The sequence below is a fragment of the Tachyglossus aculeatus genome (assembly GCF_015852505.1).
Source record: "Tachyglossus aculeatus isolate mTacAcu1 chromosome 12 unlocalized genomic scaffold, mTacAcu1.pri SUPER_6_unloc_1, whole genome shotgun sequence".
Lineage (NCBI taxonomy): Eukaryota > Metazoa > Chordata > Mammalia > Monotremata > Tachyglossidae > Tachyglossus > Tachyglossus aculeatus.
This window is the reverse complement of record NW_024044828.1, coordinates 16,748,383-16,761,163: the sequence shown is the minus strand read 5'-3', so window position 1 is coordinate 16,761,163 and position 12,781 is coordinate 16,748,383. Positions and strand designations below refer to the sequence as shown.

The 12,781-nt window shown below is 59.4% G+C and overlaps 1 protein-coding gene across 1 annotated transcript in view; it reads left to right on the top strand.

The window, feature by feature from the left end:
* Window positions 1-12,781, top strand: part of CHD8 (chromodomain helicase DNA binding protein 8) — a 57,878-nt gene that overhangs the window by 28,534 nt on the left and 16,563 nt on the right. Inside the window, 18 exon segments of the mRNA XM_038740919.1 lie at window positions 613-795; window positions 890-958; window positions 1,404-1,459; window positions 2,385-2,502; window positions 3,424-3,507; window positions 5,945-6,082; window positions 6,187-6,308; window positions 6,413-6,656; window positions 8,156-8,332; window positions 8,748-8,891; window positions 9,090-9,345; window positions 9,757-9,967; window positions 10,229-10,424; window positions 11,030-11,197; window positions 11,290-11,469; window positions 11,577-11,687; window positions 12,248-12,444; window positions 12,534-12,733. Of these exon segments, the coding sequence (XP_038596847.1) occupies window positions 613-795; window positions 890-958; window positions 1,404-1,459; window positions 2,385-2,502; window positions 3,424-3,507; window positions 5,945-6,082; window positions 6,187-6,308; window positions 6,413-6,656; window positions 8,156-8,332; window positions 8,748-8,891; window positions 9,090-9,345; window positions 9,757-9,967; window positions 10,229-10,424; window positions 11,030-11,197; window positions 11,290-11,469; window positions 11,577-11,687; window positions 12,248-12,444; window positions 12,534-12,733 (2,854 nt within the window).

Here is a 12,781-nt window from a genome sequence, read left to right as displayed (position 1 = left end):
TTTTACGCCAGTTGTCTCCTTTGAGCTTCACAAAGTGCCCGTAGGTTGGGAGGCACAGGTATTATTCCCTTTTGACGGATGAGGAAACAGGCTCAGAGAGGTTAAGCGACTTGCTCAAGGGCACCCAGCTGCTCATTGGCAGAGCTGGGAGAAGAATTTCTGACTCCCGATGCGACGACCTTTCCGTTAGACCATGCTGCCTCTTTGAGGGCTTTCGCTATCCGTTGAAAACCGCCGTACTAAGTTCCGGGGTGATTCCTCGTGGACCGTTAGAACATTCCCATCCCCACCCCAGGGACCACCTTCCATCCCTCTCCTTCAGGGGTTCCCTGAGGTGTAAATTATTTAAAAGCTACTTTCATTAATGTCTGTCTCCCCCTCTAGACTGTAGCTCAGTGTGGACAGGGAACGTGTCTGCTAATTCTGTTGTACTCTCCCAAGCGCTCAGTACATTCTAGTAAGGGCCCAGTAAGTGACGTTGATTGATTGATTGGGTGAGGCCCAGGGTTTTGTGTCCCGGAGGGAAAAGAAGGGGTTCTCCTGGGATATCCTGACCGGCCAAAGGGCGAGAACGCCCTCTCTAAAAGCGCCTCCCCTCTTGCCGGGCCACAGAAGAGGCGCTCCAACCGACAAGTGAAACGAAAGAAATACACGGAGGATCTGGACATCAAGATCACGGATGACGAGGAGGAGGAGGAGGTGGACGTGACCGGCCCGGTGAAGCCTGAGCCCATCCTCCCTGAGCCGGTGCAGGAACCCGACGGCGAGACTCTGCCTTCCATGCAGTTCTTCGTGGTGAGTCGGTTGGGGGGGCCCGGCCGATCCCGGGGGAGGGCTCACGGCCCGCGCCTCGGGATAGTCCGTTGACCCACCGCGTCTCCGCCGACAGGAGAATCCCAGCGAAGAAGATGCGGCCATCGTGGACAAAGTGCTCTCTATGCGGCTGGTGAAGAAAGAGGTGACGTCCCTTTTTACTGGCGACCAACCCACAGGCCGCCACCACCAGACTACCGGGTGTTTGGGTGGCCCTCGATGAGATGACCCCTGGGTGAGACGCAGTTAGGGTGGAGGGAGCCGGAGCTGGGAGAAGGCGGAGGGGATCGGCGTCACCCCGCCTGCCGTAGAAGAAGCGTGGCTGGCTTCCTGTCCATCTGGGGAACGACAGGGTTGCTGCGAAACTTGCATCATTGGGCCGCAACTGAAGCCAGGCAGGCCCGAATCATGAGCTTCCCGGGGACGGGTGAGCCGGAGAGAGAGAGCGTGCAGTGGCCCCCCTGCTTGGCCCGCCCTGCTCAGGGATCCCGGAGGGGTCAAAGTCAGCTCGGCTCGCCTGGGGCCGCGGCGGGGGAGGCATGTGACTGCCAAGGAGACTACTAACTGCCTTTTTCTCTCTGCTCCCTCAGCTCCCCTCGGGCCAGTATACCGAAGCGGAGGAATTCTTCGTCAAGTATAAAAACTAGTATGTGTTCTGAGCAAGAAACAATCCTCTCCGGGCGCACAGGATTGAAACTCTTCCCTTCTTGCGCCGCCCCCCCTCGCACTTTCCCCTCTCTTCCCTGCTTAGGACCACCCTGAGGAGACAATGTCTTCCCTTCTTTCTTTCTCTGGGGAACAGGTGCGCCAAGAAGCTTAGGGTGTGACCTGATGTTGGTAATCATCTCCAATTCTCCCCTATTATTACTACTATTATTCTGTGTTAAGCACAGTACTAAGCATCTGGGGAGCAGTAAGACCATCAGATCTCATAGGGCTCAGAGCCTAAAGGGGAGGGAGAAGCAGCGTGGCTCAGTGGAAATAGCAGGGGCCTGGGACTCGGAGGACCTGAGTTCTAATTCCAGTCTCTGCCAAATGCTTGTTGTGTGACCTTGGGCAAGTCACTTAACTCCCGTGCCTCAGTTTCCTCCCCTGTAAAATGGGGATTAAACCCCTGCTTAGACTGTGAGCCTTATGCTGGACAGAGACTGGGTCCAACTTAATTAGCTTGTACCTTCCCCAGTACTCAGAATGGGACGTGACAGATATAGTGCTTAACAGATGCCATTAAAAAAATAAAAAGGTACCGAGTCCCCATTTTTACAGATGAGGAGACTGAAGCCGAGAGAAGCGAAGTGACTTGCCCAGGGTCACACGGCAGATAATTGGCAGAGCCAGGATGAGAACCCAGGTCTTCTGGTTCCCAGGCTCAGACTCTCTCCCTGCTTTTCAACCTACTGCAGGGAGGTAAGGCGGCACCAAGAAACCAGTGGACTGAGCCTGGCACCTAAGAGGCCACCTCCCTGACTCAGTGCCTCATTTCTGTCTTGCCCAGGGTTACAGGCCACCAGCCCACCAGCTTCCCCCTCCTTCCATCCGTGACAGTTTTCCTTCCCTCCTTCCTCCTTCAGCTCGTACCTGCACTGCGAATGGGCAACCATTGCCCAGCTGGAGAAGGACAAGAGGATCCACCAGAAGCTCAAGCGCTTCAAGACCAAAATGGCCCAGATGCGACACTTCTTCCATGAGGTGAGGAAGAGCGGGAACGACCCTCTCCGTGTCTCCTCTCGGGGGGATCGCAGGAAGCCGGGGGTCAGGAGCGGGGAATCCACTTTCTGGAAGTCAAGACTCGAAACAGCCGATGCGATCTGGAGCCCATCTCACTGTTTCTTTCGCCCTCTTCCCCTTTTTGCCAACGCCCCGTGGCAGGCAGACGTGTCCCCTCGCTCTGCCAACCGTCGAGGCTGTATCGTCAGTTGTTTATCGGTTGCTTTGCCTGGGGTGACCTTGAGGACGGGAGCCGGGAGGTCAAGAGTCCTGCCCGTTGGCTCTTCCGAATGGCTCACGCCCGAAAAGACGCTGGAGACGGGCAAAGCCCCAAGACCCTGTAGGAGTTGTTTCGTGTAGTTCTGTTGGGGAGGAGAGAGGGCAGATAGACAAGAGTGTAGGCGGGAGGGGAGAGGGAGAGAACGGGGCCTTCCTCCGTGATGCTTAGGAACGTCGGACCCAGCGGCATCCAGAGTGAGACTTGTTCCGGGCACTAACCGAACCTTCCTCTCCCACCCTCAGCTCAGGCTCCTTGCAAACTTTAAAGGGACCAGGGCAGGACCTGAAAGAGATAGGGGGAGCGCCTCAACTGGTAGTCGCTTCCCGGCTACCTCACGCTCCTCTGCTTTCTCCTCTGCCTGCTGTTGACCTAGGCCACTCCATGTAATCCCCGAGGGAGGTGACCTGGGGAACGGGCATGTTGGGAGGGTGGTCCGCCCGGGAAGGGTCTCCCCTCTACCCCGCCACTCCGGGTGACCCCGTCCCTTCTCTCAGAAGCGGGTGGGAGCTTGGAGCAGGGGCAGCGGGGCGAACCGAGAGTCGTCCGGAAGCAGGCCGGGAGGCCCACGGGGCCTGCTCCTCGTTCCCTTCCCGCGGGTGAGCGTGTGTCCGTACTCCATCCAGGATGAAGAACCCTTCAACCCCGACTACGTGGAAGTGGACCGGATCTTGGATGAGTCCCACAGCATCGATAAAGACAACGGGGAGGTGAGGCGGGGGGCTGGCGGCGGGGGAGGGCCTCGCCTCACACGGTGCTCGTCTTTGCCTCGGGCCCGGGTTCCGGGGAAAGCGGACAGTCCCCGGGGGTTACGCGGCTTTGCCGCACGGCTTGCGGCTAACCGTCTGGTAGCACTGAGGAGGAGACCGGGGCTTGTGAGGGGAGACAGAGAGAGAGGGCGGTCAGGTCCTCAGTTTCCCCTTTGTGGTCTCTGAGTGAGCACCTCAGACAGGATGATCCCTTACCCCAGGTGATTCCCGTGACACGACTCTTCTTTGGGTCTAAGCATGCCCTTCTACCCCCGGCTCTCAGTGAGCTAGCTTTTTCCTCAGACTCTGGCTCCCAGGAATGGTGGACAGTTTACTTGACTCTTCTCTCGGTCTCAGTCTCTCCCCGGCTCTCTAAAACGGGATAAGCAGCCATCACTTCTTCAGCTTTCAGTGTGATGGGGACTTAATATGAACGATAATAACTGTGGCATCAAGTACTTACCACCTAGATACAAGGTAATCAGGTTGGACAGAGGCCCTTATCCCTCATGAGACTCACAGTCTAAATAAGAGGGAGAACGTGAATCGAACCCCACCGCTCTGCAGTTGAGGAAACTGAGGCACAGAGAAGTGAAGAGGCTTGCCCAAGGTCGCACAGCAGGGGAGCGGCAGAGCCGGGATTAGATCCGAGGCCAAGGTCTTTCCTCTAGACCCCGCCAGGAAACTGCTTTGTGCGCTGGGTGGCCAGGTTTGGGCAGGGCTCGGAGTCCCTGCAGGAGCTGAGGAAGTTGTTGCCAACTTGTACTTCCTAAGCGCTTAGCACAGTGCCCTGCACGCAGTAAGCGCTCAGTAAATACGATTGAATGAATGAATGAGTGGGAGGACTGTAGGGGCAGTCCCGGGGAGAAAAATCCGGTTGAGGAAACTGAGCGGGTTAACGAGGGCCAGGCCAGAGGAAGACGGTAAGGGAGGTGGTGCGGGGTGGGGGGGGGGGGGGGGTCGCACCTCCCCTCTTACTACCCCTAGCCTGCTTTTTATCCCCTCGTGAGTGTAAGCTCCCTGTGGGTAGAGAGTATTGGGCTTTCCGAGGGCCCAGTGTAGTGCTCAGAAAATACTCTGACTCCTGCAGCCATCCAGTCCAGGTAGCGCCCCGTAGACATCACCGCCGGCTCATTCACGGGAACCTGCCGGGAGACACTCAGTAGACTGGGTGAAGGAGAGGTGGAGGTGGCCCAAAATGGGAAGGGGGCCATCCTTGTGCTTAGAACAGTGCTGGGCACAGAGTAAGCGCTTAGCAAATACCATAGTGATGATGATGATGATGATGGTGGTGGTGCAGAGTGATGATGGGAGGCTGAGCCGATTTGGGTAGGGGCCGTCTCTATATGTTACCAACTTGTACTTCCCAAGCGCTTAGTCCAGTGCTCTGCACACAGTTAAGCGCTCAATAAATACGATTGAATGGATGAATGAGTGAATGAATAGTGCCAGGGGAGAAGGTGGGGCTCGGAGCAGCAGCTTTGGCAGCTGGCACGAGAAGCCGCTCTTAGTCTCGGAACCGACTGCCGTGGGGGCACGGCTGAAAATGGATCAATCAATCGGTCGTGTTTATTGAGTTCCTACTGTGTGCAGAGCACTGTACTAAGCGCTTGGGAAGTACAAGTAGGCAACATATAGAGACAGTCCCTACCCAACAGTGGGCTCACAGTCTAGAAGGGGGATGTCGCTCCATTCCAACCCGGGAGATCAACTAGAAGCCTGCCCCCATCCATCCCCCAACATCCTACCCCGCCCCCACGCCCCCGGAGCTCTCCTCCATGGGGCCGCCCCATCTCGAAGGCCGTTTCAGTGGCAGCCTGGAGCTCGGGCCTGGCCTTGCCTTTTGCTGGGCGAAGAAACCAGTGTCCCGGTGGGAAACTGTAGCCCAGCCCTTCAAGCGCCCCTCAACCGATCGACGGTACTGGACGTCACAACAGAGTCGGTAGACGTGTTCCCTCGTTCTGAGCAGGGAGCAGGATTAGCAACTCTGTGGTGGTGTACTCTTCCAAGCACTTAGTACACCGCTCCGTACACAGTAAGCACTCAAGAAATACCACTGATGGACAGAGGGGCTGTAAGCTCTCTGTAACTGTAAGCTCTAGAGGGATGCTCCCGGGGGGCTCCCGTCCGCCTCTCAGCCCGCGCTCCACGGTCAGTACAGGCTCGGCTCCTCCTCGGCACGAGACGCCGCAGCCCGGTCTCCCGGCAGATGCCGTGGAGAAGACCCCCGCCCCTAGAACGGGCGCCACGGTGGGCGGCGCTTGGCCGGACTCCTCGGGGCCGTGGATCTCCCCGCCGGACTCGGCCGCCCCCTTGGAAGCCGGGGCAGGCCGGGGGGGGCTCGCGTCTCCGCGGGCAGGTTCGCCCGTTGACGCGTCTCGGCCTCTCCCCGCCCCAGCCGGTGATTTACTACCTGGTGAAGTGGTGCTCCCTGCCCTACGAGGACAGCACGTGGGAGCTGAAGGAGGACGTGGACGAAGGGAAGGTCCGCGAGTTTAAACGGATCCAGGCCAGGCACCCGGAGCTGAAGAGGGTGGTGAGTAGCCGCCGCCGCCGCCGCCGCCGCCGCCCCTCCGCCTCGCGGCCGGCCGCCCCGGCTGGCGGCTGTGGCGGCCCACTCCCCCGCTCTCCTCCCGTCAGGCCCGCCCTCTGGCCAGCGCCTGGAAGAAGCTGGAGCTGTCGCACGAGTACAAGAACCGGAACCAGCTGCGCGAGTACCAGCTGGAAGGGGTCAACTGGCTGCTCTTCAACTGGTACAACAGGTGAGCGGGGTCGGCCGGGGGGCGGGCCCGGGTCCCGCGCGCGCTCCCTCCCGTCCCCGGCTCCCCTTGACACACGCTCTCCCTTCTCCCCGACGGCTCTGCAGGCAGAACTGCATCCTGGCCGACGAAATGGGGCTGGGCAAGACGATTCAGTCCATCGCCTTCCTGCAGGAGGAGTACAACGTGGGCATCCACGGCCCCTTCCTGGTCATCGCCCCGCTCTCCACCATCACCAACTGGGAGCGGGAGTTCAACACGTGGACGGAGATGAACACCATCGTCTACCACGGCAGCCTGGCCAGCCGGCAGATGATCCAGCAATACGAGATGTACTGCAAGGACTCCCGGGTGAGGACTCGCCCCGGGGGCTCCGGTCCCGACTTCTCCGGCCGCGGTCCCTCCTGGAAACGACCCGGAGCGGATCTTATAATAATAATAATAATAATAATATAATATATTATATCTTATAATAATATAAGATAATAATAATAATAATAATAACAGTGGCGTTTGTTAAGCGCTTACTACGTGCAAAGCACTTAAAAGGGAGCGGAGGGGCCAAGAGAAGTGGTTTCACCCTATGCCTTTAATCCACCGTTCACCGGCTGTTAGGATCCCCAGATGCCTCTCAGACTCCCGGGGGCTTGCACCGGCCCGGGAGTCGGAAGGCTCCAATCCCGGTTCTGCGGCTTGTCTGCTGTGTGTCCTTGGGCAAGTCACTTAACTTCTCAGTGCCTCAGTTACCTCATCTGTACATTGGGGATTGGGACTGCGAGCCCCACATGGAACGGGGACTGCGTCCGACCCGATCTGCTTGTATCCACCCCAGCCTTGCCCGTAGCAAGCGCTTAACAAATACCATAATTATTATTATTACGGCTTCTCGGCGTAGTGGAAAGAGCCCAGGCCTGGGAGTTGGGGGACTCGGCTTCTAATCCCAGCTCCGGGATCATCCTCTGTGTGAACCCGGGCAAGTCACTTCGCTTCTCTGGGCCTCAGTTTCCTCACCTCTAAAATGGGAATTCAGTACCTATTCTCCCTCCCACTAAAACTGGGACCCCGATGGGGGATAGGGACTCTGGCTGACCTGATGATCAGGACCTGGGTTCTGTTCCCGGCTCCTCCATTTGTCTGCTGGGTGACCTTGGGCAAGTCACTTAACTTCCCTGTGCCTCAGCTCATCTGTAAAACGGGGATTTATCCTGTGAGTCCCATTGGGTCTATAGACTCTGTCCAACCTGCTTAGCCTGTGTCTACCCCAGTGTTCAGTACAGTGCCTGGCACATAGCAAGCACCAACAAATATAATTTAGAAAAGGAAAAAAAAGGCGAGATTTGGCTGCTGGAAATGGTAGGAGGGGGACTTGGGAATCTCCTCTAGAATGTAAGCTCATTAGGGACAGGGGATGTATCTGCTAGTTCTGTTGTAATAATAATAATAATGGCATTTGTTAAGCGCTTACTATGTGCAGAGCACTGTTCTAAGCGCTGGGGAGTGTACGAGGTGATCAGATTGTCCCACGTGGGGCTCACGGTCTTCATTCCCATTTTCCAGATGAGGTAACTGAGGCACAGAGAAGTTAAGTGAATTGCCCAAAGTCACACAGCCGACAACTGGCAGAGCCGGGATTTGAATCCATGACTTCTGACTCCCAAGCCCGCGCTCTTTTCGTTGAGCCACGCTGCTTCCCCGTACTCTCCCAAGCACTTAGTACAGTGGCGTGCATGTAATAATCTCTCAGAAAATACCATTGATTGATTGATTGATTGGGTGGGGAGGTCCCTCCTAGCCTCTCCTTGTCGGAGGGGAGCGTCCGGCCTTTTCTGATCCCTGCTTTCCGACTCCAGGGGCGGCTCATCCCCGGGGCCTACAAGTTCGACGCCCTGATCACCACCTTCGAGATGATCCTGTCCGATTGCCCCGAGCTGCGGGAGATCGAGTGGCGCTGCGTCATTATCGACGAGGCCCATCGGCTCAAGAACCGCAACTGCAAGCTCCTCGACAGCCTCAAGCACATGGACCTGGTGAGTCCCCTGGCTTTGGGTTGTGTGTGTTTTCCCGGTGGTGTAGGGAGGGACGGGAAATGCCTCGAGAAGGATTCCCGCCCGCTTCGGAGGCTACGCCTCTCTGGGTCAACCCGAGAGAGCGAGAGCCACCGTCAAAATCCCACTGAAGAAAGAAGTTCTGTCCTTCAGGGACAATGGAAGTCAAGGGGTGACTCCCCCTTTTAGACTGTGAGCCCACTGTTGGGTAGGGACTGTCTCTATATCTTGCCAACTTGTACTTCCCAAGCGCTTAGTCCAGTGCTCTGCACACAGTAAGCGCTCAATAAATACGATTGATTGATTGATTGGTCCCGGGGAGGGAGCTGGGGGCTCTGGCTGGGAAGGGGGTCTTGACCCCGGTTCACTATTTCTCCCTCACGCCCTTCGTTGCCAGGAACACAAAGTGCTGCTCACGGGGACCCCCCTGCAGAACACAGTGGAAGAGCTCTTCAGTTTGTTGCACTTCCTCGAGCCCTCCCAGTTTCCCTCCGAGTCTGAGTTCCTCAAGGACTTTGGGGACCTGAAAACCGAGGAACAGGTAGGAATTGCCCGCCTTGCCCGGGGATTGCCCAAGGTGAGAAAAGCGAGAGTGACTCTGGATGCTTCTGCCCTCCCTCCCCTCGCCATTCCTGGGCCCGCCAGGCCTTCCGTTCCCACGGTCCTCCCCTGGGCGCACGGAGCCCCCGGCCCCGAGCCCGCGTGACGGCCCTTTTCCCGTGTATCCCCGGGGGCGCAGGTCCAGAAACTGCAGGCCATCCTGAAGCCGATGATGCTGAGGAGGCTGAAGGAGGACGTGGAGAAGAACCTGGCTCCCAAACAGGAGACGATCATCGAGGTGGAGCTGACCAACATCCAGAAGAAGTACTACCGGGCGATCCTGGAGAAGAACTTCTCCTTCCTCTCCAAGGGTGCGGGCCACACAAACATGCCCAACCTGCTCAACACCATGATGGAGCTGCGCAAGTGCTGCAATCACCCCTATCTCATCAACGGTGAGGGCCCAGGAAGGGCTGCCCCTTTGGGGTGGGCCCGGGGGGAGTCGGACTCCCGGGAGCAGAGAAGACCGCTTGGCTGCCTGGGTAGCGGAAAGCAGCCGGGAGGAGATCTCTCACTTGCAGAGACCGGCTTAGCGTTGCGCCGTCCCGCCTGCCTCGTGTCCTGCCCCCGGTGTAGCTTGGATTCATCCGATCAATCGCTGCAAGGGGTTGAGCTCGGCCCGGTGTCCTCCTGAGGGACCGGGGAGAAGGCTGCTGCCGGCTAGGGAGGGCGTGTGGTTTCCGAACCGGTGACTTTACCGAGGTCGGGTGGCCGTCCCCGTGTCCCCTCCGGGGCCCGGCGAATCCAGGGTCCCCTCGAGGGATTTACCCGGCTCCTGGCGTCAGCGTCGGCTGTTTTCTTGGCAGGCGCCGAAGAGAAGATCCTGACGGAGTTCCGGGAGGCCTGCCACCTCGTCCCCCACGACTTCCACCTGCAGGCCATGGTGCGCTCGGCCGGCAAGCTCGTCCTCATCGACAAGCTGCTCCCCAAGCTCAAGGCCGGTGGCCATAAGGTGCTCATCTTCTCCCAGATGGTCCGCTGCCTGGACATCCTGGAGGACTACTTGATTCAGAGGAGGTGAGCCGGAGCGCGGGCCAGAGCCCCGCCCCGATCGATCCGTAAACACCGTTGCTGCTCCCGCTCTGAGTACCGCTACCGCCCGGGCTTCTGGGGGTAGCGTCTCCGCAGAAGGGAGTTGGGAGCGGAGAGGCGACCCTCTCCGCCTCCAGACCGGGCCAGGGCTGCCGGTGATTCCCGGGCTTGTCCGAGCGATTTCCCTGACCGCCCTTGGGCTCTACGTCATCGTCGGCCTGGCCCTCCGTTGTGCCCCCCTCCCAGGTACCTGTACGAGCGCATCGACGGGCGCGTGCGAGGGAACCTGCGCCAGGCGGCCATCGACCGCTTCAGCAAGCCCGACTCGGACCGCTTCGTCTTCCTGCTGTGCACCCGGGCGGGAGGCCTCGGGATCAACCTCACGGCCGCCGACACCTGCATCATCTTTGATTCGGACTGGAACCCCCAGAACGACCTCCAGGTTAAGACAGCGGGGCCGGGGCCCACCCTCCCTACCCGGCGGGAGTCTCGGCGGGTGGGGTGGCCATAACGGTAGCCGTGGTACCTGTCGAGCGCTTACTCTGTGCTGGTCGCTGTGGTGGATCCCATCAGATCGGTCCCCGTCCTGCAGGGAATTCACGGTCTGAGTGGGAGAACTGAGGAAACGGAGGCTCAGTCCCCGAGCCAGGTCTAGAAGCCTGGCTTCCCATCCCTAAGGTCTGCAGCGTGGCTCAGAGAAGCAGTGTGGCTCAGTGGAAAGAGCCCAGGCTTTGGAGTCAGGGGTCATGGGTTCAAATCCCGGCTCCGCCACTTGTCAGCTGTGTGACTTTGGGCAAGTCACTTCACTTCTCTGGGCCTCAGTTCCCTCATCTGGAAAATGGGGATTAAGACTGGGAGCCCCCCGTGGATAGCCTGATCACCTTGTATCTCCCCCAGCGCTTAGAACAGCGCTTTGCACATAGTAAGCGCTTAATGAATGCCAGTATTATTATTATTATTATTTCCCCGTGGCCACGTCGCCTCGGGACGTGCTGGGCCGCGTCCTCCCAGCTGACGGCTCCGCTTCCACCCCCCTCCATCTCCCAGGCTCAGGCTCGCTGCCACCGTATCGGGCAGAGCAAGGCGGTGAAGGTGTACCGCCTCATCACGCGCAACTCCTACGAGCGGGAGATGTTCGACAAAGCCAGCCTCAAGCTGGGGCTCGACAAGGCCGTGCTCCAGTCCATGAGCGGCCGCGACGGCAACATCACCGGGGTGAGGCCCGGGGCCCGGGCTGGGGCGGAGGCGGGGCGTCGGCACGGGCCGGCCCGCTCATCCGGGCCTTCCCCCGCCCCGGCCTTCTCCAGATCCAGCAGTTCTCCAAGAAGGAGATCGAGGACCTCCTGCGCAAGGGGGCCTACGCGGCCATCATGGAGGAGGACGACGAGGGCTCCAAGTTCTGCGAGGAAGACATCGACCAGATCCTGCTGCGGCGCACCACCACCATCACCATCGAGTCCGAGGGCAAAGGCTCCACCTTCGCCAAGGTGCGTCCGACGCGCGCCGGGAGCCGCCGGGCGGGGCCCGGACAGGAAAGGGGCCGGGGTGGGGACGCCCACCCTCTCCTTCACTGTGTCCCTCTGCTCCTCGCCAGGCGAGCTTTGTTGCTTCCGAAAATAGGACGGACATATCTCTGGACGATCCCAACTTTTGGCAAAAGTGGGCCAAAAAGGCCGACCTCGATCTGGATCTGCTCAACAGTAAGGTGAGGCCCGCTTCTTCCTCCGGGGAGCAACTCCGGTGCATTCTCGTGGCGTGGAATACGGGCCCTTCCCTCTGCCTCCCCACCAAGGGAAGACACCCATTGTCTGTCCTCTAGATTGCGAGCTCGTAGGAAGGGAATATGTCTGCTGTTTTATTGTACTCTCCCAAGCGCTTAATCCAGCGTTCTGCAGACAGAAAGTGCCCAGTCAATTCAGTTGCATAAATGAATTCCCCAGGAGGCTCCCAGACTAATGGGGAGGAGTGCAGGTGTTGAATCCCCATTTGACAGCTGAGGAAACTGAGACTCAGAGAAGTGACTTGGCCAAGGTCCCACGGCGGGCACGTGACGGAGCCGGGGTGAAAAGCCAGGTCCTCGGACTCCCAGGCCTGCGTGCTTTCCACGAGCTTCTCGACAAGTGGGAGTGCGATGGGATGAGAGGCAGCTGCCGGGATTCACCCGGCCAGAGGGTGCCGTCCCCTGCGGCAATTAGTCGGCCGGGAAGTAAGCGGCCTCCGTCTCTTCCTCCTCCTCCTCTCCCCCTTCTGCTCCCGCCCGCGCAGAACAACCTGGTGATCGACACCCCCCGGGTGCGCAAGCAGACCCGCCACTTCAGCACCCTGAAGGACGACGACCTGGTGGAGTTCTCGGACCTGGAAAGCGAGGACGACGAGCGGCCCCGCTCCCGACGGCACGACAGGCATCACGCCTACGGCCGCACCGACTGCTTCCGTGTGGAGAAGCACCTCCTGGTCTACGGGTAAGGGCCCGTCAGAGGCCGAGCCCGAAGGGCGGCGCGGGGGACGTCTCGAGAGCGGGGTGCCACGGTCTCCCTCTGGGCCTCCGCAGGTGGGGCCGCTGGCGGGACATCCTGTCGCACGGGCGGTTCAAGCGGCGCATGACGGAGCGGGACGTGGAGACCATCTGCCGGGCCATCCTGGTGTACTGCCTCCTCCACTACCGCGGGGACGAGAGCATCAAGGGCTTCATCTGGGACCTGATCAGCCCCGCGGAGAACGGCAAGACCAAGGAGCTGCAGAACCACTCAGGTCGGGCCGCCTCTCCCTTCCCGCCCTCCCTCCCCACAGCCCCCGCAG